This window comes from Lytechinus pictus, chromosome 2 (genome assembly GCF_037042905.1).
Source record: "Lytechinus pictus isolate F3 Inbred chromosome 2, Lp3.0, whole genome shotgun sequence".
In the NCBI taxonomy this organism is placed as follows: Eukaryota; Metazoa; Echinodermata; class Echinoidea; order Temnopleuroida; family Toxopneustidae; genus Lytechinus; species Lytechinus pictus.
In genome coordinates this window covers 32,368,745-32,394,071 of record NC_087246.1, presented here as the reverse complement: position 1 = coordinate 32,394,071, position 25,327 = coordinate 32,368,745, and the positions used below count along the sequence as shown (strand labels likewise).

Here is a 25,327-nt window from a genome sequence, read left to right as displayed (position 1 = left end):
TAGATCAATCTATTCATTCATATCAAAAGAATCATGGGAAAACAGACCCAATTAAAAAAAATATTTGCCCACGAAAATTAGATAAATTAAGTGTACGTCTCTATAAGATAAGACAAGTCTCAAGACGGCAAGAGTATTCGAGAAAGAAAGTAAATTAAGGATTCAATTTGGCGTCAATTGGCGGATTCAAATCTGTTGAACTGCTGAAGGCGGAATTGATTTTGTTATCGTCGTAAACATTTAAAACCAGTTAACTTTTCCAATTCAATCTAAAGTTGTCAATACAAAACAAAGACACTTAATGAAAGTTTTGAAACCGTTTCAAACTTCCTCGAGTCAATATATCAGATTTTGTGTGCTAATAGAACTTTAGTCCTATAGCCCTCAAACCAAATTACTTGTACGGCTTTGAAAGTTGCCGAGTGCAATTGTTTCCAACGTAGCTGTTTCTGACTATTTGATTAGCCTGTAGTTGTCTTGCAATTGACTGATAATACAACCCTTAACAAGTTTAAAATCTTCTTTACATGTGATACACTGACCTACTTTTTTTTTACTTACGTAAATTATTGCAGGCAGAGGAAAGTCTTAAAGGGGAATCCAACCCAAATAAAAACTTGTTTTTATAAGAAGAAGAAAAATGAGACAAGTTGATAGGCGAAAGTTTGAACAATATTGGACAAACAACAAGAAAGTTATGATTTTTTTAAAGTTGTAAATATTGGTAATCACTATACCCATGGAGACTTCAAATTGGCCGCATATGGGATGTCATAGTGATGTAAGGCAAGGACTACTCTTCCATGTACTCCAATACATATTTTGGCTAAAATGTCATTTTCCCAAAAAGTTTTATTTCAAATTATATTTTTCTTTCATATGAGGACATATATACTACCTGGATTATATTTAGATTACTGCCCCAGGGGAATGGGTACTTAGGAGAAAACCACAAATCCCTGATAATAAAGTACATGGCCTATGGGAAAGTTGTCCTTGCCCTTGTCATAATTTACTTACCCAGTTGCCAATTTGAAATCTACATACTATTAGTGATCTCAATTTAAAAGCAGCTATAACTTTCTTATTCCTTGTCCGATTTCTTTCAAACTTTCGCCATTCCGTTTAATTTATTTTTCTCCTTCCCAACACAACATTTTATGGCAAAGGCTGGATTCCCCTTTAACAATACCATAAAACAAATATATAGGCAATTGAGTATAAAAAAGGCGCAAGTCCAAAAGAGGTCATTTCGAGAAAATCGAAAAAAAAACCAGGATATTTTAAAATTTGGGCAATTAAAGTATATTTGGCCAAAAGACATCAGAGAACATTATAAAACAAATTAAAGTGTACAATTTTTATGAACTCTAATATTCACGTTACTTGTGGGCGGGGCCTTTTGTCTGGTGGACTTGGGTCCTTTATAGAATCATATGGACTTGGGTCATACATGGTAGACTTCTGTAGTAAGTAGTGGAAGTAATAAGAGAGGGCGCTATGATATGAATGTAAGAGAAGCCCAAGTCCTGGACTTGGCCTTTTCATACACTCATACCAGATTTTCCTCCTTTACTTAAGGCATTTCTGAGATGATCTCAGATTTATCATTTATACAAAGGATGAGTCATTGTATAAGGAACAATTTCCTTTATTTAACTCGCCAAAAATTTGACTTAGTCCGTTTTTATATTTAGATACTATTACTCAATTTCATTGCCCCAATTAAGTCAAATGATTTCGGGGCTGGGGTGGTAACACTAATTTCCCGAGAGCGAGAGGTCTCCCACCCCCCCCCCCCCCGTTCCCATGCAGGAATGCGATTAAAGTACTTCATGATGTAATTTCAGTGACCATTTCGTCCAGATTTTACCTCGCATTCCAGCAATTGTAAACAATCGAATTATAAGGGCTAAACTATTATTTTCTCCCTCTATCATAATTCGAATCCTACCCTTGGCCAACATATTAATAGGCATTACAATATTTGATTACTCGGTTTTATCTCACAATGAAATTCTCACTGAATATAAGGACTCAACTGCATGCAGTCTTTTGTGGTAGGTCAATTCGGAAATACTAAGCAAACTCAAAAGAATAATATGCGCAGACTTTCAAGTTAACCGTGACTGTTCATTACAGACGGCCAATGATAATCCAGAAGGCAAACGACGTAAAACTTAAGCCACGCCTTCTCACTCTTAAAGTTGAAGTTTCAAACTCTAAATCTCAGTACGCTTGCATTCCGTTGGAAAGCATCTTGAGATTTCTCCGTCACTACTTGATGGAGATGGTCGTCTCTTGATTCTAGCAGACTTGGCACTTGTTGGTTTTGAGTCGGATCATCACGGCTTAGTTCCTCCACAATTTCTTTCTGAGATTTCCCACTGAAAACCGTCTTTGAAACCTCGATCAACACGCGGTGAACGAAGTAATTGTTTGGGTCAGAGAGATAAAGAGAAAGGAACATCTTTGGTTTTCCATGATCTTGATGCGCTCCAAGAGAATGTGAGTGAATCATATATATAATTATTATAATTTCTAACCTATAGTCTTGAGCTATTGAAGGAGAAACATTTTATACAGCTTGGTTTTGTTATGATAACTGATAAGGGATTTTAATCATCAATAAAAGTTGAATTAATAAACAAAAATACTATACATTCAATTGACAATACTTCACTGGCATATTTATTGCATAAAAGATGAACATTGTTGTTTGAATTTTAAATTATTCAGATCAACTCTTAAAGAACAGCATTTGGTTCTTGGTGTAGACGAGGCTGTATAACAGTAAACATGACTGTATATATACTTGAACTTTGTTCTTACTTTTTATTGTGTTAAAAGGTAATATGTGACCTTAAGAAGAATCATAACACAATATCGGATCGATTATTACCATACTCTTACTATTTGGTACTTACAATATTAGATTTTAAAAATATTTTATGATTTATTAGTTATGGATGTATTACATTATATTCAACTATTGTTTTGTTTGTTTGCTTTTTATAAAATCACTCCATGACATGACACGTATCGAATAAATAGAGTAATTGATTTATGTGCAGATGAAGCGTACATCAGAGAAAGAGAGAGACTGAGGAGAGGGATTGACAAAGAGAGAGATGGGAGACAGAGAGCCGGGAGGGGATATTAACCCCCCCCCCAAAAAAAAAAAAAATATATAATTTTCATGTCGTTTAATGTTTCTGATTTTAACATCTGAATCTATAGAGTATTAAGTATACCAGGGGTCGAGTAACCTGGGTGCTAAGGGCTTCAGCCCCCATTTTCCAGTAACCATGTACACAGACATGAAAGTGACCATCAGCACCCTCCCCACCCCCTCTCTTTCAATTTGATCCGCAGCCCCTGTCGTGATCCCCTTTATCCGTAAATTTTCGTATTCAATAGTCATCGTTAATCAAGCGAACGATCGCTGAATAGCGGTCAGAATCCCTGGTCAAAACAACCAAGATCTTTCTTTCTAAACATGACACTGATCCGTTAGAAACACAAATAATCGTTCCGAAAAATAAATATATATATACTAGTATTAAGATTCTGATTTAAATAAAACGAGTTGCGCGTTTTTCAGGATGGCAAATTACCGACGTGGTTAGAGTCGGGTGCAAAAGAGCCGATGCTTGCTTGCGATTGGCTATTCCTTGCACCAGTCAGAACTCGGTATCGACTAACTTATCCATTCGAGTTGATGCGATTGGTCAAAAGAAATGTTTACGTCATCCTGCCTATCCCTTGTTATGCAAATTTTGATTGCTGGCACGAGCTTAGCGCGGGACGGTGCGGGGGAAAGCAGCAATTGGCAATTGAGCCCACTCGTGTTCCTGAAATCTATTCATCACTTCTTTTATTCATAATTTTCTAGGCTGTTAGAGGAAATTGACCACTTACTATCCATAGAATTTTTCTCTCACAGCCCTGAAAAAACGTTTTGTAACTATTATCTTGTAATCCCACCGACATTTTCTTTTCCCCAGGTGTCAATTTCAGATAGAAAGAGGTTTAGAAATAAGTTTCTTTGTGCTCAATTGTCGGGTTTCTGTTGTTCGTAGGCCAAAACAAATTGAACAGATTCGGAGAATATTAAGTTCTCGCAATTGCTTTTATAGCAGACCCTTTTCTCTGATTATATAAATGTTACCACCACTTCCCTCCTCCATTTCTCTCTCTTTCTCCCCCTCTCTCTCTCTCCCTCTCTCTCAAACTCGCCCTCTCTCTCAGAGGAGTCGATCGAGGGGGGGGGGGGGTGATCGACCCCTATGAAAATTTGGGAGGCATCGAATTGCCCCCACATTTTGACATCTTAATACAAATATGAAACAGCATTGGAAAGCACTATAAAGTCATTAAACTTGGCTTAAAACATATAGGCCTATTGCAAGGGCGAAATTCTCTCCCCAAAGGTAGGGGGACCAGGGGCCGGAAAATTTGACAAGCAAAAAAAAGACAAAAAAAGGGTTATCACCCCAAAAATAAGGTCATCTCGTCCAAAATACATGTTTTGTTTCGATTTTGAATGATGTATTTCTTTCCATCATAAAAGACCAAAAATAGTAGGGGGACATTTGACATTGTGTCCCCCGCTACTATTTTGGGTAGGGGGGACGCGTCCCTTCTGGGATTTCCGCCCATTGGCCTATCGAACATACAAAGCCGTTGGGGCGCTTTGCGCTCAAAATTCTGTATTACATTAGGAACAGAGCGCATCGAACATTTTTTTTCTTCATTATATTCAGTTTGCCCCTACCCCTATCCAAAATAACGATCGATGCCCACGGTCTCTCTTCGTGATATATCTCGTTTCAAATTGAAGTTCACGGGTTTACATCCTTCTCGATACCCAGTATATCCCAAGTATTTTATCGTACCCTCTTTTAACAATTACGCAGACTGCCCATCAAAAGCAGCCTTCTTTTTGCCCTACTCTCCCTCCCTCATTTTTTTTTGGGGGGAGGGGGGTCCAATTTAATCAGGACGCTTAAAACTCTCACTTCTTACTCCCACGCGTTTGAAACCCGTCCCAACAATAATGCTTTTAACGAAAAATTCTTCAAAATCATGAATGAAAACGAGACAGTTAAATGTTTCATTCAAATTTTACAAATTATGTATACCCTCCGACGCAGGTAGTGTGCGTATAGCAAAAAGAAACTCACTCTTTCAAATATCCTATAAAACGATATATTTCTAACATTCTAAAGCTTTTTATACCTTTAAATTTAGGAATAGGTCTTTTTTAATGAAAGACAAAAATTATCGAAAAATCTTTCTGCTTGAGTGAGCGCCGCTTAGTATTGCAAAGTTCAGAAAAGGTATTTGCGCAGAACTTGAAAATATTTATACGAATAAAAGCTAACGTTAATCAAAAAGAGCGCCTTTAGCTAAGAGGATAATTTGAAGATATCTGTTATCTTTCTAACTAGTAACCTTTGCCAAAATACCCCTCGAGCGCCACTGTGCGCCCCCCTCCCAAGTTGTCTTGCCTATACCTAATACTGAAAATGCAAACGTACATTTCAGTATCGTTGTGAAAAATTGTATAACAATTCACCTCTTAACATCCAAAATCTTAACAAGTTTTCAACAGCATAAAAGAGAAATTTTAGAAATAACCGGAGCTATGTAATGATGTTTTTTTATGTTTAGGACTGACTAGATGGGGAGGGGGATGTGCGCAAGTTCATTCATCAATTCTTTTGCATTTTTCATAATATTGTTCTATATTTATTTGTAATTTTCTTTTATATTGTAATGTTGATTTAATTAATTAAGCTTTAGGAACCCTGGGGAAGAACAGATTGGCTACTCATAGCCAATCTGAAACGGGTTTATCCCTGCGATACGATTTTCATATTTTGTATTTCATTAATTGTATTTTTTGTGTTGTATATAATCATTTGATCATGTAATGCATATTTTGTTTATATTTTATGTATTTTTAATCGTGAATTAAACAAACCACCCCCCTCCTTTCCCGCCCATACTCGCCTAGACCATTGCGATGATTATTTGCTTTACAGATGTAGCAGTGATTCGCATGAAACAATAGCGTTGTTTTTTTTCTGTTATTCCTTGTCATGCATGGAGAAGTGTGGAGAAACAAGATGACATGAAGTATAAAATATAAACCCCTTTGAATTACAAAACTTAATAAAGAAAAATGCTGGAGATATATGAAAAGAAATGTTGTTAACATTGATTTGCATCATTTCATATCATCCGATCAAGCTGGAACAAACAACAAAAAAGTTATTTTTATCTAGGCTTAAAATGATTTTTCGGGTAGAAAGGAAAAGGTAATTAAGGTACAATGTAATTGGTTTATTTTCATTGACCGAAAATGGCCCCAAAAGATAAAACTACATATATGCAGCACGGTCACTTCGGGGTTTTTTTCTTTTCCAATCGACACAGCGTGAAAATCATCATTTTTGCGAAAAACCGATTTCTGCGAGCTTTGCAAAATTGAATACGTATTCACTGAAGTGCAAGATTCTGTCAAAAATTATACTTTCATCTGGAAGACGAGACAAAGGCCTATGAATATTGTGTGAAAAAATTATTGTATTTTTTCAATTAGGGGGACTTTTTCAAAGTGCAAACTTTTTATCGATACGTACTGTAGAGCCGGTGATTATTAGTTTGAGAGTTATCTTATGACATAAAATATATAAGTTGGGGGATCATTTACAAAGAAACTCTTGATTCACTCATAAGTTAGGATATTAGCGACTCTTCATGATCAACATGAAGTGAAACTATATTGCAGAGAAGGAAACAATTTCAATGTTATATTTCATGCGAAAAAGAATCAAAATAAGTAGTGAGTGTATGACGTAATTGCTTCCCTAATTTGCATGCCACCCTTGTGTGCATAAAACCGTTTATTTTGTAAAAAAAAAATAAGCAAAATCAAGAAATGCTGTCACTTTCTCACTTTCGAACCATTTTCGGTCATCTTGTCAGCGTTATGCTTGATTATTATTATAATTTACATTTTTCAAATCAAGCACTGAATTTTCATCTCCTTCCAGATATTTAACTTTCACTTTTTAGCATCTGACCTTACATATTTACATTTTCAGGGGCTAGTAGAGCACCTTCATATAGGAAATATTAAAAAGGACGCAGAATATATCCAAGGCCAATTATATAGGATATTGATGTCATTAATACGTCATCTGATGCCACGGCCTGTGTAGACGTAGGTTAATTCAGGCACTCTGTTACTATTACCAAATTACTGCCCCATGGACATGATGGACTGTCCCCGACATTCCCCCTGTCCCCGCAATTAAACAATATTCAATACACGCTTCTACAGGAAATACAGAGTAATTCCCTATGAAAATCTTAATATCAAAGATGCCCATATTTAAAGGAATTTGTGATCTTGATGATATGGTTTAATACGCCGCTGATTATGTGAACTATGAAATACACATTCCTGTATTAATAGACAACCTTTGCGTGACGACTGGTCTGGTCCCTCGATATCACTACCGAAACATACAAACTTGATAATGAAGATGAATTTTTCATTTCTTTTCCAGTTGGAACTGCTGAGACTCTCGAATCATGACGATCAAAACGAACCTCCTATTTCTATCGTTGCTCGCCGTGGCGTCTGCCACCTACGCGCAGCAATGCCGAGAGCGGGTTGTCGACGAGTATCGGACATCGGATGCTGACGTCATAATAGGCGTTATGCAGAGTTTCTACGCTTCTTCCGATGGGAGTACATGTTCTCTACCAATGAAACATCAGGAGATATACCAAGCGATTCAGGCAGCACTTGCAGCCCCACCACCAGGGATGCAAGCACCAAATTTCCACATCGGTAGGAAACGTTATGGATAAGAACTTTTAAAAAAGCATCCTTGACTTATATGAAGTCGATGAGGAATAATAAGGTTATATAAGGCTTTATACACTCCAAGCAGTAAAATGTTAAATCTATCCCTTCAGGAGCTCGAATAGTAAATTCACTCTGGATGCTATTTTCAGCACTTCAGGTGCTAAGAACAGCACGAGTCCTGCTAGAAGTGCTGAAAGTCAGCACCATTCATGTAGTACTGAATTTTTAAGCACTTTGTTTTTAGGGTATATGTCAGTCTCTAAAAAATGCTGTACCATGCTAGCACGATATATAATTAACCACTATCTCGAATAATTAATAAAAAACAATGGTTGCAAATAAACAGATTGATTAAACTCTGAGTCACAAAGACTTATTTATTAAAGAAAAAAACAAGCGGCAATTGATAAATCATAATAAGCCTTACAACACTAGCCATAGAAGCCTAGAATCGATGAAAAAAAGTAAAACGAACAAAAAGGTAGGAAAATATGTATTATATAGACCTAAAGACAATAAAAGAACGACGGGAAAAGGCATTACGATATTAAATCAAACACCAACGTATACCATAATTCATGTCAAAGGTGTTATCTTGTTTAAATTGTTTATGTAATTGACAAGCATACTCTGGGTGGGTTTCTTTTTAGGTTTGGAGCGTTATGAATCTTGCAAAATTACTGACCGAGCCGTTGCTGACGTCACATACTATGCATCCGAGATCGTGGACCAAGTCAATACCACAGCTCAAGGGATATATCCATGCCTTAACCCTCCCTTCAGGCCAGGTAAGTATGAATGAATTGATAAACCTGGGCTATATTACATTATATCACCCGACGGGAATTGTTACGGTTTCATGACAAACAGAATCTAATTCAAGGCCTCGAACTCCTAATTATATATTTCAAATCGCTGCAAAAGTCTAATATGATTAATCGTCAAAGATATTCTCATCATGAAGGTTTGTTGTGGTATTTTATGATATTTTCTAGGTGTCTTAAAAGCAAGGCTGCATCGAGATAGGCTGTGTTAGTTATGTTATAACTACGACGGAATCGTCAATTCGATTGATTCCCTATTTCTGTTTTCCAATTCTTCCTTTACAAAATATACCAGGTTGATATTAATTACACTCTTGAATGTGTTCATGTGAAGAAAAAAAAATCTTAAACATTTTTCAACAAACGACTCTTTAAACCTCAGGTATGATTGGCCCCTACACAAGTGGCGAGGCTCTGGCAGTTTCCCCGATACTGTCAAGCGCTGAGGTTCCGACGATCAGCCATTCTGCAACCTCCCCTGCACTCAGTGATAAAACGGAACATGGGTTGTTCTTTCGGACTGTCCCATCTGATCGTGTCCAAGCACAGGTAGGTCCGCAGGGGATGCTGTTTTCCTCTGAAGAAATTCGATGTTGACCGTTTAGTGTTGGTGTTTGGATCGCTTTCGTATCAACATAGGGCCAAACCTATATAGTGAAGCTGGTCGTGGAACGTATCTCACTAGGCATGCTAGGTGTCAATAGCTATCAATAAGGCATTGCGATTTGAATCGTTTCCCTTAACCCATATTGGGTGTTGGAGGCAGGGAATGCTATCTGAATTGTGATTCAACACCAAAACCAAATTTATTTCATTCATTTAATACAGCCTGCCATTTTGCTCTGTAGCCTTTGGATTCAGATTCAAATTATATCAATAAACAATGTGGAATATTTCTTATTCCCTCTACTATGCTTCCAAAATCCAAAATACTGACGCGGTGATGGTCAAGGTGCATGCATGGCTTGTATCTATAAACAAAATTTTAATTTGATTGTCACTGGAATTGCTTTATTTTTATTTTTTTACTTGAAACATCTCGTTCGCTTTGTCTGCTATAGTGTGGGAGCGGATAGAGGGGGTATTGCCATTTGCAATGTTATTCTTATATTCACAGATAATGCTGATGATTGGATGTCATTGGAATCATTCTATATGGACTACGTACATTATACATATGTTTTGTTGATATCATCCGTAGGCAATGGTGGATTTCTTCGACAGCTTTGGCTGGTCCTACGTTCATCTGGTTTACAGTGAAGGGTCATACGGATTGACGGGTGCAGAAGCGTTCAAGGAAGCAGCGAAAGGTCGTGTTGCCCTGGCTACATCGATAACCATTCCATCAAGTGGCGCTGATTATAACCTCGTCGTTTCACAGCTCATCGCGAATCAAGATGCAAAAGGTTTTCCCCGAAATCACTTTCACTTCCTTTTTTTTTTTGAACTCTTAGAGAAATGTGTTTCTTTCTTTAATTTGGTTTGAATAGATCATTATGCATGCAATTAATGCAAGTAAATGACTATCACGTTGATATATATGAGTTTTGAAGAAAAAAAACTAATTGCACCACTGCACCATTGCACCACTGTCGGCCGTTTGTGTTGGGAGTTTAATAATGACATACTGATGACTGATCACTTTGCTTGATGACAGTGGCGTACAGATAGGGGTGGAACTTGTGGGCGCTTTTACCCCCCCCCAAAAAAAAAAAAATATCACGACCAAGGCAAAAAAGAGGAAAAGGAAAGAAAAAGCAATAAAGAGGGGTAAAATATGTTATTTCATGAGTAAAATAGGTCAAAATCTACCCCGAAATGGTATTTATTTTTTGTATTTGCTCGCGATCGCTTCGCTCACAACTTTTCAAAAATAATTTTTGCCCAAAACGCCATATCTTGCCCTCCTCAATTATTTTTGCTCATTGCACCACTGTTTTATGGAATCATGTTCTCATTTGGTCCCTGTATACAATCGGGTTTTTAAATTTCAGATGAATTGTATAACAACATTGTTACCATAGTGTTGACGATAAGGTAAAAAGGTAATGAAATGGTAACATTATACCAACAACACCACATATTACTTATTGATATGTGGAGAAAAGTAATTATCAACAATCATTTTTTCAAGTATTAATGAAGAATGACGCCGGTGATTTTAGAAAAAAAAACTAAACTAAATAAGATATTTTCAAGAAGCCTTTAGACGTCGCCTTTCAGTACACCGACGCATCGTAAGATCAGTTTGTGAATATTTCAATTTAAGAACATTGTATATTTTATTCTCTTTTTGTATTTCGCAGTTGTTGCATTCTGGGGATCGTCTTCGGACCTGTTCAGTCTTCAAACATCCATCCAGTCTCGAGGTGGCGCTGCTTTGGATCTTCAGATAATTGGTTGTGATTATGACATCCCTGTTGATATGTTGTCTGCTAAGGGTTTCTTCAGTATTTCGTCGGGAGAATTCTACAATACCGACGTCCAGGTAGGTATAACCTCTGCGGAGTCAAGTCAAAATCATTTTGTATCTTTTAAAATGTAGACACTAGCTCTAAAACCTTGTCTATATTCTAATGTCTTTGAAAAAAACACGTCACATGAAATCGGCTATATACAGTGCGTCCCACAAAAAACGAAACCGAGATTTATCGATGATTTATCATAACTTAATCACAAATACAATAAACAAATGACCTACCATTGTAAAGCTTAGAATCTCCTCTTTCATCTGAATTTACTAAGATTATTTCTCATTCACGCATGAGTGAGCAAAAACAATTCGAAGAGGGGATACCAAAAAGTCATTTGGCGGGCTGTATCTGGGTTTCAAAAAGAAAACCACATTTTTTAAAAGTTCAATATCTGCTCTTTAATTTGATACCTCAATTACAGAAAATGGTCAAGAAATAACAAAGTTCTGGTTATTTGAATTAACGCTTGAATTTCATTAATTTAATTAAATTATGAGGTTCGACAGGCTAGCGTTCAAACTCACTTGACACTCCGTTTTGTTGACGATCAGCCATACATTAAGTCTTTTGTTAACCATGCAATAGCTTCTGTGGGAAACCGGTGAAAACACGTTTAATTAATGAAATTATGGAAATACAAGCATTGTTTCGAGGGTACATAACTTTTTTACTTCTTGACCATTTTTTGTGATTAAGGTATCAAATAAAAGAGCAGATATTGAACTTTTTAGGCATATGATTTTCTTTTTGAAATTCAGATACCCCCCGCCAAATGAGTTTTTGGTATCCTTTCTTCAAATTGTTTTTGCTCACTCATGCGAGAATAGGGAATAATCTAAGTAATATCAGATGAAAGAGGAGATTCTAAGCTTTACATTGGTAGGTCATTTGTCTATTGTATTTGTGATTAAGTTATGATAAATCATCGCTTAATCTCGGTTTCGTTTTTTCTGGGACGCACTGTATTGTCTGGATCAATATATAAATAACATCGATATTATATTAAATATTAATGACTTAAGATATATAATCACTCTAAGGATCATTGAATTTAAAATTTCTTTTGAAAGTGATCTTCTGGAGAATATTTTCTAACAATGCCAATGTATTCAATTTGCTAATTTCGAAGATTTAGGGGTACGTATCTTATTTGACCTGTTTAAGGGTTTCTCATGAAATCTTCAGAAAAAAATGTAGAGGAGTAAAAACATATGGTAAACTCTAGTGATTGTAAATGTATTTTTTCTTTTCTTAGAATTACATGATGTCGAACAACATAACTATCAATAACAACAAGCCGGCAACTTATGTGCCATCTGCCATTGATGCCACCCATGTCTATGTGGATGCCCTTCGACGAGCGCATTCGGACAAGTGCGGATCCTCCACTCCTGGTATCTGTGACGTCATGAAGATGATGGGGTCGGGTGAATTCGTGGAGATGTACGTCAAGACAACAGATTTTACCGGTGTCTCTGGAAGAAGGATAGCGTTTGATGAGAACGGGGATCCAGCCGTTCCCACCTTTGAGATTAGGCAACTACAGCTTGAGGGCTCCATCCTGGCAGTTAAAAAGGTATATGATTGTTTAATACTGATGTACGTGGGGGTGAGGACAACGCATTGACTGGTCAGATACCTTGGCTGCATGGTATACGGTCAATCGAGATAAAAAGCAAGCAAATTTGAACAGTTTCATTATCATTATTATTAACGAAAGGGGTATTCCCTTGTCTGCATTTCTTGTCGGAATTGTATTGGACTACATTATTACATGTTTTCTATAAAAATGTAAATCTTCAAGAGTCTAGATAAGTCCATGTAGGCCTGTCTTCAAGTAATATTGAAATAAATATTTCTTATTTTTTGTGTTAAAAAAGGTTGGTCAATGGACTGGGCCAAACTCGTTGATGGTCTCTGGAAACGAAATCAAGTTCTACCTTCAAAGTGGAGTAACGAATACACCACCTACCTCTGCATGTAACAGGCCATCATGTACTGTGGTATATGATCACTATGACATTCTCAATCTAGCTGGAATGTTTCCTGTTCATGAGCCGGGTATGTTACTAATGGTTTAGACATTTCCAATCGTTGTTGAAGATTTGTCGCTTAACTTATGATGTTCACCGCGCATGTATATACATTTCTCTCCAGTGAGTGACCATAAATAAAAATCAGTTTCCATTCGTCTCACAGCGACTTTGACAATGGATATCTTGGTTATAAAAATTGTTGTCGTATTTGAATAATCACATTTATGATGAAAGTATCTTAGTGTTGAGGATTGATATTTTATCAGGGATCTGCATTTCCTGACTGCGTCTGTTATCCTGGCGTAAAGTGATACGTAACAAACTATCATCATGATCGTGATTCATAATAAATTATACTCCTGCTCCCCTTATCTCTCCCCTCTGCCATTCCATCCTACCTCTCCTCCCCCTCTCCCCCTCCACCAACCTTAATGTTTTCATGTTACCTTGGTTACAGACTGCTCCACTCTGAGTCACCATCCTGGTATTGATCAAGCCGAGGCGATGCTTTGGGCCATGGATCAAGTCAATAAAGACTCATCCCTCTTACCAGGCATGCAGGTGAATATCAACACAATCTGCTTATGCATAGATCACATAGATGTAAAATCATTATTGCCTAATGACTTTGGTCCCGCCTTAGTGCCCATGATCATAAAAAAACACATCGAGTCCCACATTATCATCCTGGCATCCCATCCAGGTCACCTGTAAACCAAAATTTCTTTTAAAAAGTTTATATCCATAAACAGCCAAATTATTTTGAATTGTAGATGATGTATGAATTATTTTGGTCCCAAGTGTTTTCGATTGTAATTGTCTTCTTGTTTCAATGTTCTTCAAATTCCTTTTATACCACATAAGACATCTACTGTCTAACAGATTAAACTATTTCATCTATTTCCCACGCGAGCGTAATGTCCCTATTCTGGTTCCTATTTATTTCTTGATCTTATATTTTACTTAATGATTTAAGGAAACTTTATATATACATAGTTAGGTGATTCGTGCAAATTTTTACAAAGTCTAAAGTTAATGAAAGATGTCTACCGATGTCAATGTTTACATCATTTTTGTTTCAGCTAAGACCAATGCTTGGTGAATCATGCAGCTCACCCGACCATGCAGCATCGGTCACATACGACTTCGTGAGACATTTCACTCGCCAGCCCAACCAGGCCTTCGGGCGTTACGTCAACGAAGAGAAAATGAGGAATGAATATATGGCCGGCGTCATCAGCCGTGTCGATGACGCTGAAACAGTCGAGATTGATCAGGTTCTACAGGTATCAGAATCTCGCTTGATATGATTAGAAATCGTAGAGATACGAAAAGAGAAGGAATTTTAATTTACTGTACAACTTCTGCCTTAAAATCTACGTTGATAATGAAAACTTCTACTGAGGCCTACTGATAGCTGGAGAAAACTGATTTATGGCAGCATTTGTGGAGTTTGTTAAACCTGATTTGTACATGTATATTGAAATTTGGGAATACAAATTACCCACTATCACATCAAGTCTTGGCCTTTAGAACAGACTTTCCTGTCAAGTATAAGTCTTGGAATTTACCATTTGTTAGTTTCACCTTAATACTTACGTAAATACATTTCGAAATTACAGTATCAGAAATTAGAAATTATTAAGTACGACTAAGTTTCCTTGATCTCTTAATATTTTCTAAAGCCTCTTGGTGTTCCACAAGTAAGCGACTCGGCCAGATTACCAGCCCTTAGCAACAAAGGAAAATATCCTTATTTCTCGCGCCTGGTAGCACCAAGTTGTTCGATGGTTACAGCTATAGTGGCGTTCCTCAAAGATCACGATCTCACCTACGTTCAAGTTACGCAGTCCCGTGATGGAATCTACAACACCACTGCGGCGAATTTCATTGAAGAGGCCAAGAAAGTAAGTTGAGTAGTGATACTGTCATTCTTTGTGCCGCAGTAACATCGCAGAAATCGATAGCTGAATGACGCTCAGACCTGCTGCGTAATGCTTATTTTCATCATTGAATTGGAGTAGAACTCGGTGTAAATATCCATCATAAAACGTCGATATCTAATTCACTGATTTTTGTGTGACCTTGAAAGTGGAGGTCTAATGTCCTTGACCTTGGGCCTTTGGCCTCATGATAGGTCCTCGTAGCGAGACCGGATGAGGTCATTAAATACTTAAAATAATAAGGTAACAATATGTCAATAGATGTTACTATTCTTTTGAAAAGAAAATAATTTCTAGTGCTGTAATCCTGTCCTCTCGTTGTAGACAACTGTAGACAATACGGCTTTGTCCTTGCCCCAGGGCGCCTTGACCTTGAACTTCAGACCTCTAGTCCTCGACCTTTGCCTCGAGCATTCAGTCCATAGGGTTTTTCTTGACCTCGTACTATTATAGCATTGGCCTAGCTTTCCGGCGTTGTACACACCACTGACGTGATTACATTAAGCTATGGGTTTAATTACGGTTGATTTCATTATCATGAAGCATTTCGAATTTTATTGCCAATAAATTGAAATAGAATTACTCCTTCATACGACCAAATAGACCCCCTTACAAAGAGAGAGAAAAAAATATATATACCATTTGATGTTGAACTTTATAGAATGGTATCTGCGTTGCTCAAACCATCAAATTTGAGCCAATCACCGACTTCAACGGTGTCGTCGACCGCCTTCTCGCCAAGCCTTCCGCCGACGTCGTCATCACCTTTGCGAATAACGATGAAACGCAGTTTCTGTTCAGTGCCTTGGAGCGACGTGATCTTCCAGGAGAGTTCCTGCAGATGATTTATGCTTTCACTGCGGATACCAACTACCTTGAGAGTTCGAACAGAGTTATTCATACCGGTATGCTGTAAAAATAGAATTAAGAATAACGAAACACACTGACTTTCTATTTAGTGTTTGAACCTTATATAATTTTCATTTAATCTGAGTGAAAAGTCACTCAAAGGAAAACCTGCAAACTTGAACTCGAATATCAACCTAGGGTAGTTTCACATCATTTTAATATAAACACTGCATATTTTATCTTATGTTGGGTCACTTGGGTGACGAAATAAATTCATTCTTTCTAGCATGTGATTAAACTAGGAACAGATACGAAGCATGAGAAAAATAAATGTTTTCATGTACAATACTTAGTTATAACTTTTCTGTGTACATTTTCCCTTTGTCTTTAGATTCCATTACTCTGAGGCGTAAGTCGACTCCAGTAGATGATTTTGTTGATCACTTCATTTCTTTGACACCCCAATCAACAATGGAAGGAGGACTCTTTGCTGATTCAGTTCACAACACGTGGTTTGCTGAATACTGGATGAATAAGTTCCAATGTCAGCTGGGCGGTGCAAACATGCCTCAACTATTCACCACTCCATGCTCAGGTACGCTGGCATTCCCCCATCAAGGTTATCTTGGTTCCAGCGTAGTTTGGGTCACACTATTCTAATGAGCAGCTATCGGTTTACATGTCATGATTATGAACTAAATGAAATGAGCAAAAACAAAAATGACTAGTGCGAAAAGAAGCGGAAGTCTATATTCTACTCGAGGTAAAACGAAGGACCTATTGAACATTTCAAAGTTTTTTTAAGCCTGCTCCTTTTCTCAATGAACTACCATTTAATTTCTGTCCAGGTCGAGAATCTCTTACACGAAGAGATGTTTACACCGCAGAAGGCGTCATTAACGCAGTATACGTCTACGCTCACGCCCTCACCAACCTCCATCGTAACAAATGCCCTGGACCACACTCAGCCGGGATCTGTGATAACATGCTTACCACATCACCCCTCGAATGGGCTAGGTACATCCGACAAGTCAGCTTCTTGAGCAGATCTGGCAGTATGGCCCAAGTGTCCTTTGACGAGAATGGCAATGCACCAAGTGCTTTCAACATATTGGCTCTGGATCATTATTTGGTCAATAAAGTGGTAAGCATTGGTTAAGTGAAATACTTTCTATAAATTTTCAATGGTAGATCCCTAGGTTTGGGGGCATTATCTTGACTGTCCTGTTGACTACAAAATGATTGCAAACTCTTTTAGAATATCGCTCGCAGAATTTTTTTGAAAATCCATTCACCCTAAGATGTTTGCCTCATTCATTTCATTACGCAACCTATGATCAATAGCATAGTATCTTACCCTTTTATTACGTAGCTCGCTACTTTTGAAGATGACACCGGACTTGTTACGGTCGACAACCGATTCGCTGTTGGCAGCGGCAAAGAGTCGACGTGCCGAGGAGCTTGTTACGAATGCTCCGACTCCACAGAGCGTGGTGGGACATATCTTCGTATTCCAGGAGACTTTGACATAACGGCTGTTCTTTGGTTGAGTGAGGAGGGTGATGGCGCTAACCTGACATGCGGAGCGACACGTCCGCAAGAAACTATGGCAATTGAGGTAAGAATCTAGTCTTAATATTCAGGTGTGTGTGTGTGTGTATGTGTATATATATATATACACCTTAAGTTTTCTTTTGTTTATAGTTTGAATGTCTTATTATCTGTTCAGGTGGAACTATATTCATCTCCATTTTAATTTAGAAACAAATGAATTACTACATAAAAATATCGATTCATTTAAAATTTGCAGTTTAAATATCGTGAGAAAAAAGAAACAATTGGCTTCATTTATATCATTTACTCCATCGCCTGCAAATTTGTCAGATAGTGTCATTTCCATTTCAGGGTTTTAAATCTTCTGAGGATACATATTAAACTACACAATGAATTAAGTAATATTACAACAAATCGGTATTCATACACAGATCATCAAACATGCCTTGGAAGAAATCAACAATAGCACCCTCATTCTTCCGGATCTTAAACTCGGTCTGACAGTGGTAGACTCATGCGGACAGTTCTTGGTGACTGCTCGCCAGCTCACATCCTTGATAGGTCGAACAGCGGCCAACTTGCCCCCCACTGGACCCATGATGGGTGTCCTTGGTCCAGTAAGAGAATATCTACAAGGTCACGTGGCTAGTGACGTCACTTCACCTTTCTATATTCCGACAGTAAGTACTTCCGTGGGGCATGTTGATTGTTAAAGTTACTCCATTGCCACAGGGGTAGATGAAGATTTTATTACTCCGTCACTATTGTGAATATTTTAGGTATTTCGATAAGGAATATCAGCTTTCTACCTTAGGTAGGGGTGGCAACGGGACATTTTGAAAGGGAAGTGACCTAAGGGTGACGTCACTTCACCTTTATTTATTTCGACAGTAAGTGCTTCTATGCGTCATGTTGATTGTTAAAGTTACTCCATTGTGACAGGGGTAGATGCATATTTTATTACTCCGTTCCACTGCAAAATCTTTTATGTTTCGATAAAGCCTAACAACTATCTACCTTACGGAGGGTTGGCTCTAGAATTTACTTTTAGGTGAGGGGATGGGGGGCTGGGCAAGACGAACTGAAGATGTCGTCACCTTTTTTTCAGAATTGCATTAGGCCTGTCTGGGTATTGGCCCAGACCCCACTTTCCTTCTTTCTTCCCATTTCTCCCTCTTTTTATCTCTTTCCCAGTATTTTTCACTAGTGAAAATCACATGGGTGGTTGGCCCCTGCCCCCCCCCCCCCCGTTGCGCTGCGCCTGACCTTGTACTGTATATATTGATTACCAATGGTCCTTTTAAGGTTTATTCAATTTCATTAGATGTTACATAAACCCTCCCCTTACCATTTACTGAATCGTTAACTTTTGTCGATGTCATTTCAGAGAAAGAAAGATGGATGCTGAATGTGAGAACGTTGGGGGAGGGGGGAATGAAAGAATATTGATGAATAATTTCTGTATAACCCGTTTCAGTGACTTTTAATTGCTGTTGGCTTTTAATCCATAGATTGGTTTTACGCCAGCTAGTCCTTCTGTGTTCAGCGATGAGGGGCCATATCCGGCATCGTCTCTGCTCAGCACCGCGCCAGCCTACGATAACGAAGCCGTGGCGGTCGTTGACATACTAAAATATAAAGGATGGCAGCACGTGATCTTTGTCTATTCACATTCCTACTACGGTCATGCAGGTTTGATCAAATAATTTTTATAATGTTCTTTAAATTACACTCTGAAATTGTATCGCCTTCTTAATAATCTAGAACAAAAACTCCTTGCAATCGTTGTAAGGAATTTTGATACGGGGAACTCGGAAATACAATGAAATCTCATTTGGAAATCGTTCTTACAAATAAGTAGATATCTATAAGCTTTGATCTGTTGCTTCGGCCATTATTTACTTCATGTGTGATAAACATTATGGATATACACAAGAAACCCTGTTTATAACAACAAGAGGTATTATTTTGCCAAATTAATTGATTTTATAACGAAAAATTCCAAACTGTGATTGATACAATAACATCCACTATGTATATGGATATATCCTATGCTTAGTAATCAAAACGCAATATCGATTTTTGGCTTACAGGTACACAATAATTATTTAGTTGAAAGTCCAATTTCGATTGGCTTTCATGCGACGATATCATACAGGCGAACATGGTTATTGTTTTGTAAACAACATACTACATACTATTTCTACTCACAGGCAATGATTCTTTCAACAAGGCCGCAAGAGCTAGTGGAATCTGTGTTCGTGATAGTATTGGCATCGACCTAGACTCACCACAGAGTGTCCATAACGACATCGTCCAGATGATCAGGGAGTATGGAATCACCGTCGTCGTCGCTTTCGTCGAAAGTATGTTTGATTTTAAATTATTATATAGTTTAAAAAATATGATAATATTTCATTTCTTCGTAGAAGATTATTAAAAATCATATTAAATAAAATTTGGAATGAAGGATAGTGCCTTTGTATAATAATACCACCGTCTCTTTTTTTAAATCTCTCATCTCCAGGTACTGATGCCCGCAACCTCCTGACTGCTGAGATGGAATCTTCACAGGGACCTAGTGATAAGATCACGTGGGTGGGTTCCGATAAATGGTTCACTGATCCTGATGTTGACGTCACAGCTGGACTAGAAAGGGTCGCCCGTGGTGCCATAGTTGTCACCAACTACATAGTTGATTACAGCCCGCTGAAAGAACATCTCTCCAATCTAGGTAAATACCAATGTGTTTGAATTAATGGAATTATCTATAAAATACTTTTTTTGCATTCTTTAACTCTAATGAGTGTTACATGGACAGCTTCTATTATTTGATATCTCTCAGGACATTTCAAAGAAAATAGTTGTGCTATTCCTTACCACCAAACCCTAAATACTAGTATGATTGGAACTCCTGAAAATACTCGTCTCTCTGATATAATTTATGAGAAGTTGCAATTGATATGATTGCATATGTTTTTAAAGAGAAAATCACTGTGGTGTGTCCCCCTACAGAAACTTAAGCGCACTAGAAGCTAGCTAGGAAACAGTACATGCTTGATATAAGATTGCATGATTATTTCTCTGCACGTATATTACAAGCTTATCAACCTAGTTTTAGTCTCTAGCTAGCTTTCTGTGAGGATCCTCCTTGTTCGTGGCATATAAATGGGTGTCAAATCGGTCCCCTCATTGTGTTACATGTGAAAAGTATAAGATACGCTCTAATCTCGTCACCTTTAATATTTATCGTTTCCAAATGCTCATAAAGAAATCCTTTTAATTCTCACTCAATTCATCCCGATTCAGACCTGGTCAAAGAGACAAATGAAAACCACTGGCTTCGTAATTACGTCACTGATGAATTGACCAATGGCTGCACTTCTTCAGAATGCATCGAATCTGTCGACCTAGGGAAACAGGGTGTGATCCCTCCTTACGCCCCAACTCTAATCAATGCAGTTCATGTACTTGCACAGGCCGTTCACAACAAGATTCAGATTCTTTGTGGAAACGGTAGGCATATTTAATAGCGGGGTTTCGTTTTAGAAGTTCATTGTCAATACCACAAAATCAGCACTGGGGATCTCCAAGATGAAGAGCAAAAGAGGTTGATCAACTATTCGTTTTGGCTTCAGGATGTGTGTAGGACAAGTGATAGATGGAATGAAAACGTCTACCTCCTTGGGTAAATGAGAAATACCATTTTTGAACAGTGATCTACACATTGTCTATAATAGCAATGTGTGTCAGTGACACCGGGACGTTTGGTCAAAGGCCTGGAGGGGCGAGCTATTATCTTTAAACAATGGTTCGACATTCCAATGCTTTAGAGTTCTGTATGGAAACACTTTCAGTATCTTTATGACCATCTAACTGTCATTTTATTATTTCGGCTTCCATCCTTAACAGGTGCATTTGTTGGTCATGTGTACAAACGGTCCGACTACCACAACCGACCAAACGTCTCCGTTCCCCTATGCCCCGAGTTCTTCGATGCATCCTGGCACGATCTGCTGTACGCCGTCAAGGATGTGTATGTCTTCGAAGGGGCAGGACGACGTGCTTTCTGGTTTGAAAACCGTCAGGGTCCAGCTGAGTATTCTATCATCAACTTTCAGGGCGAAGGGTCTTCTGGACGCTTTGAAACGGTAAGAATAAATTCATTTTCTTATGTTAAAGCAAATCTCCATAGAGGTATAGTGGCTCAGTGGATAGGTCTTCGGACTTTGAACCACAGGGTCCGGGGTTCAAATTCCACCGCAGCACTAGTGTCCTTTGGCAAGGCGTTTATCTACAGTTGCCACTCTCGACCAAGGTGTAGTGAATGGGTACCCGGTAGGAAGGAATTCCTTGAATGCTCGATTCGCCCGATCAGGGTAGCCGGGGTAATAGTATGCAGCGCTTAGAAACATGTTTATTAAGCGCTATATAAATGTTGCATAGTATTATTATAATTTATGTCGAGAAAAACCCAAAGGTCGCATCAGACTCTCAGATATCATGTATATGTCACATAAAAATCACCCAAACAACAAAGTTTCCCAAGGTGTTTGAAGTAAGTAATCAGAGCCCAATTCTTGATAATAAAAACCATTTTGAGGATCAAAATGGCGTTGTTTTATAAAGTTGAGGAATGTAAAGTTCATAAACTATATGTTTTAAGCAGGTGGTATCTTATTTCACTATGTACCTTATTGAAACGCTTCTGTCATAATTGTAGGGAATTTAAGAATCACGAATTTATGCTTTATGTTTTATTTCAGATTGGTGAGTGGGTAAGTGGAGAGCTCACCATGGAAGATGACATGACCTACCTCTACAATGAAGCCGCTAATCAACCCATCAGTGCTCCATCTGAATGCCCTTCTGTCCTTGCTGAATGTCCTACACGCGTACCAGAAGACCGACCTTCTGGATGGGCATGGAATACCAACATGGAGTCCTGGAGCATCATCGTGTTGATTGTAACTGCTATTGTCGGATTCCTTTGTTTGGCTACCATTGTTGTCATCGTTGGGCGACGTGACTCAGCTGTAATCAAGAGTTCTAATCCATTCCTGATGTCCATGTTGGCCATCGGAATCATCCTCATGTACCTCAACAATATCTGGTACATGGTGTCCCCCGTTGAGTCCGCGTGCGGGATCCAACGTTGGATGACCAGTTTTTCATATTCAGTTGTCTACGCTGTCCTAGTTACCAAGACAATCTGCGCCAGCTTCCTGGCTCGTAACGACAGCGCCACCAAGTCCATCCTTAACAGCTTTCCCATGCACATTGTGCTGTTCTGCGTGTTGCTTGGTGCCGAAGTCATCCTTGTGACTGAATGGCTGATCCTCGATGCTCCCGCCGTTGATGCAGCCTATGAAGTTAACCGATTCGGATGTGAGGTATTCATGGGACAGACCTGTAACCATGACAATACCAGCATCATCGTTTCGATGATATACGTGTACATCCTCGTCTTGACGACCTTTGTCATGTCATTCTTCTCGTCCAACCGTCTCCGAGGAATGGCTAAGAAGGAGAACAAATTCCACCTCCTGACCAGTCTCCTCAGTATCTGTTTCCTTGTGGCTTGGGCCTGTTGCTACACTCTCCTCCCTCAGAAGAACTACCAGACACCGGCCATTCTCATCGGAATCACTGTTGATGCTACTGCCATTTTCCTCTGTAACATCGTACCAAAGATGATGCTCTTTTTTAATGGGGATGAAGATGACATGTCTGAGGCATCGGATGTCACCGAGACCTACAAGGAAAAGTCAGGCTTCGAGAACAAAGGTACATCTTTCCCAACCATATTTTGTGGATTGTTATGAGGATTCATCTTGTTATCTGGGTCCATTAGCAATCATGTTAATTTTCCTTGGAAACTTTCAGTGTTGTGTCCCGCGAGGCAGGTCTTGATGATAATCATACGCCATTGACCTTATTCTTGACCTCGGACTCTGACTTCAGCCTTAGAATTGGTTCCGATTTTACAATCATGCGCGCAACACTGGTTACATCCTATAAATCATCCTTTAGTTAACCAATTGCCAACTGAATCCGAGTGGCCTCTGGATAAAACTTAGGATTGCAGATCAATTTATTTGTCAATAGTTTAAAGGTAAAAGTATTATTATTACAATGGTAATTGCTATTGATGGTAGGGTTACAGTCTATACATTGGTGTCCAGAATCCTTAAAGGGAGTTTTAAATTCAAATTTGTGAGAGGAGACCCAAAGTACGGTGTATCTTTCCACAGGAAACGTACAATTATTAATGATGTAGAGAAAACATTTGATATCATTAAGTTAGTCAAAGGTGCTAAATTAAACAGCATTAGCATAGATGACTCTACTCCATTGGAATGAATACACGACACGTGTCTATCACTCGTAAAACAATAAACTATGCATATTTCATTCAGTAATTGTGCATACGTCACATTTTCATTAATTGACCTGCAATAAAGTTTATTTAGAACTAAATTAACGTAATTTTTATAAATATTTTCTTTTACAGGAATGAACGAATCTGATGACCAGACCCCGCTGTAGGCAACTGCAACCCCTCTGCACTCTCTTTGAAGGGTTTTATCACTACATCTCCGAGTTCCCCCTCTCCATCAACCACAGTCTTTATCTTTCCAAAGTACTCCTGCTTCTTTGCTCCTTCTGCTATTCTTAGTATTGAATAAGGTATTATATGCATACACTGTTTATCCAAGAAATTTTACCACAATCTCTTTTGCAAATTTTGTATTAAAAATAAGAAATTGAGTTGTGTCGATTATTTCATCACAGGAATCATAAGTAAATTATGATAATGTAATAAGTGGTGGTTGTATTTTTATGTTAAATAAATTTTAACAATTTACTAGACTGAAATTAATATTTGATTCAAGACAAAACAACAAGTAAGTATGTATGCGATGTTTAGTACACATTATCACCATGTCCTTGAAAGTACTGTTTTGAAAAATAACCCTTAACCGAGTAATCGATATTCGTCTTTTAAAATAGGTTTCATATAGGTTAAATTAATTAATAAAGTTTTACATGTGCAACATTGAATAGCATCTTCTTCTAATTTATGCTTATCCGCTTTTATTTTTGTTTATACTAACAATATTAATTATTAAGAGTTACATGTACATGAAAGATAGCGTGTTTAAATTTACAGAATAGCTTTTGATTCAATGAAACAAATCTACGGATGACGTAAAGTTAATGTAATAGAGTGTAATTACTGCATGTCGTTGATAAAAAAGTCTGTACAACATAGGATTTGAACATTGTTTATAGTATACTTGTAATTTGAAGGGATTTATTTAAATATATATTTACTATGCTTCGTGTTTGACTTTTCCATAAAATGAAATAAAATAATGAAAATGCTGTATAGAAAAAAAATTGGTAAACTACATTCATTTTCAATGACAGTACGTTTTATTTTTTGCGTTTTAGTATCAACCTACTATATCATATATTTGATTTGCTCTCATTGCATTTATCTTTTTCTATTAACAATTTAATCTTACACTTGGAACACAATATATACTTTGTTTAATGAAATAACTGATTTCTTTGGCTGTGAAAGAAAGCGTTGTAAGTATATTAAGTAAGAGGAGGGACATAAGTCTTTCAATAGCTTTTCATTGTGATTTCTTATGTTATATATATATGCATATAACTGTGCGATGGGTATTGTACCATATTTTTGTGTAATGTAATAAATTTGGTGGAAGGCTATTCTTTACTTATACAA

At 37.8% G+C, this 25,327-nt stretch overlaps 1 protein-coding gene across 1 annotated transcript; it reads left to right on the top strand.

Moving 5' to 3' along the window:
- Nucleotides 1-2,197: 2,197 nt before the first annotated feature.
- Nucleotides 2,198-25,327, top strand: LOC129254394 (uncharacterized). Its single transcript, XM_064115466.1, has 23 exons — nucleotides 2,198-2,508; nucleotides 7,584-7,870; nucleotides 8,539-8,676; nucleotides 9,095-9,261; nucleotides 9,914-10,118; nucleotides 11,019-11,200; nucleotides 12,442-12,762; nucleotides 13,067-13,247; nucleotides 13,680-13,783; nucleotides 14,305-14,508; nucleotides 14,908-15,129; nucleotides 15,827-16,070; nucleotides 16,406-16,609; nucleotides 16,863-17,158; nucleotides 17,387-17,632; nucleotides 18,000-18,248; nucleotides 19,080-19,260; nucleotides 19,782-19,934; nucleotides 20,096-20,302; nucleotides 20,878-21,084; nucleotides 21,481-21,719; nucleotides 22,335-23,355; nucleotides 24,083-25,327. The coding sequence occupies exons 2-23, from the start codon at nucleotides 7,609-7,611 to the stop codon at nucleotides 24,115-24,117; spliced, it is 5,268 nt and encodes a 1,755-aa protein (XP_063971536.1). The 5' UTR covers nucleotides 2,198-2,508; nucleotides 7,584-7,608; the 3' UTR covers nucleotides 24,118-25,327.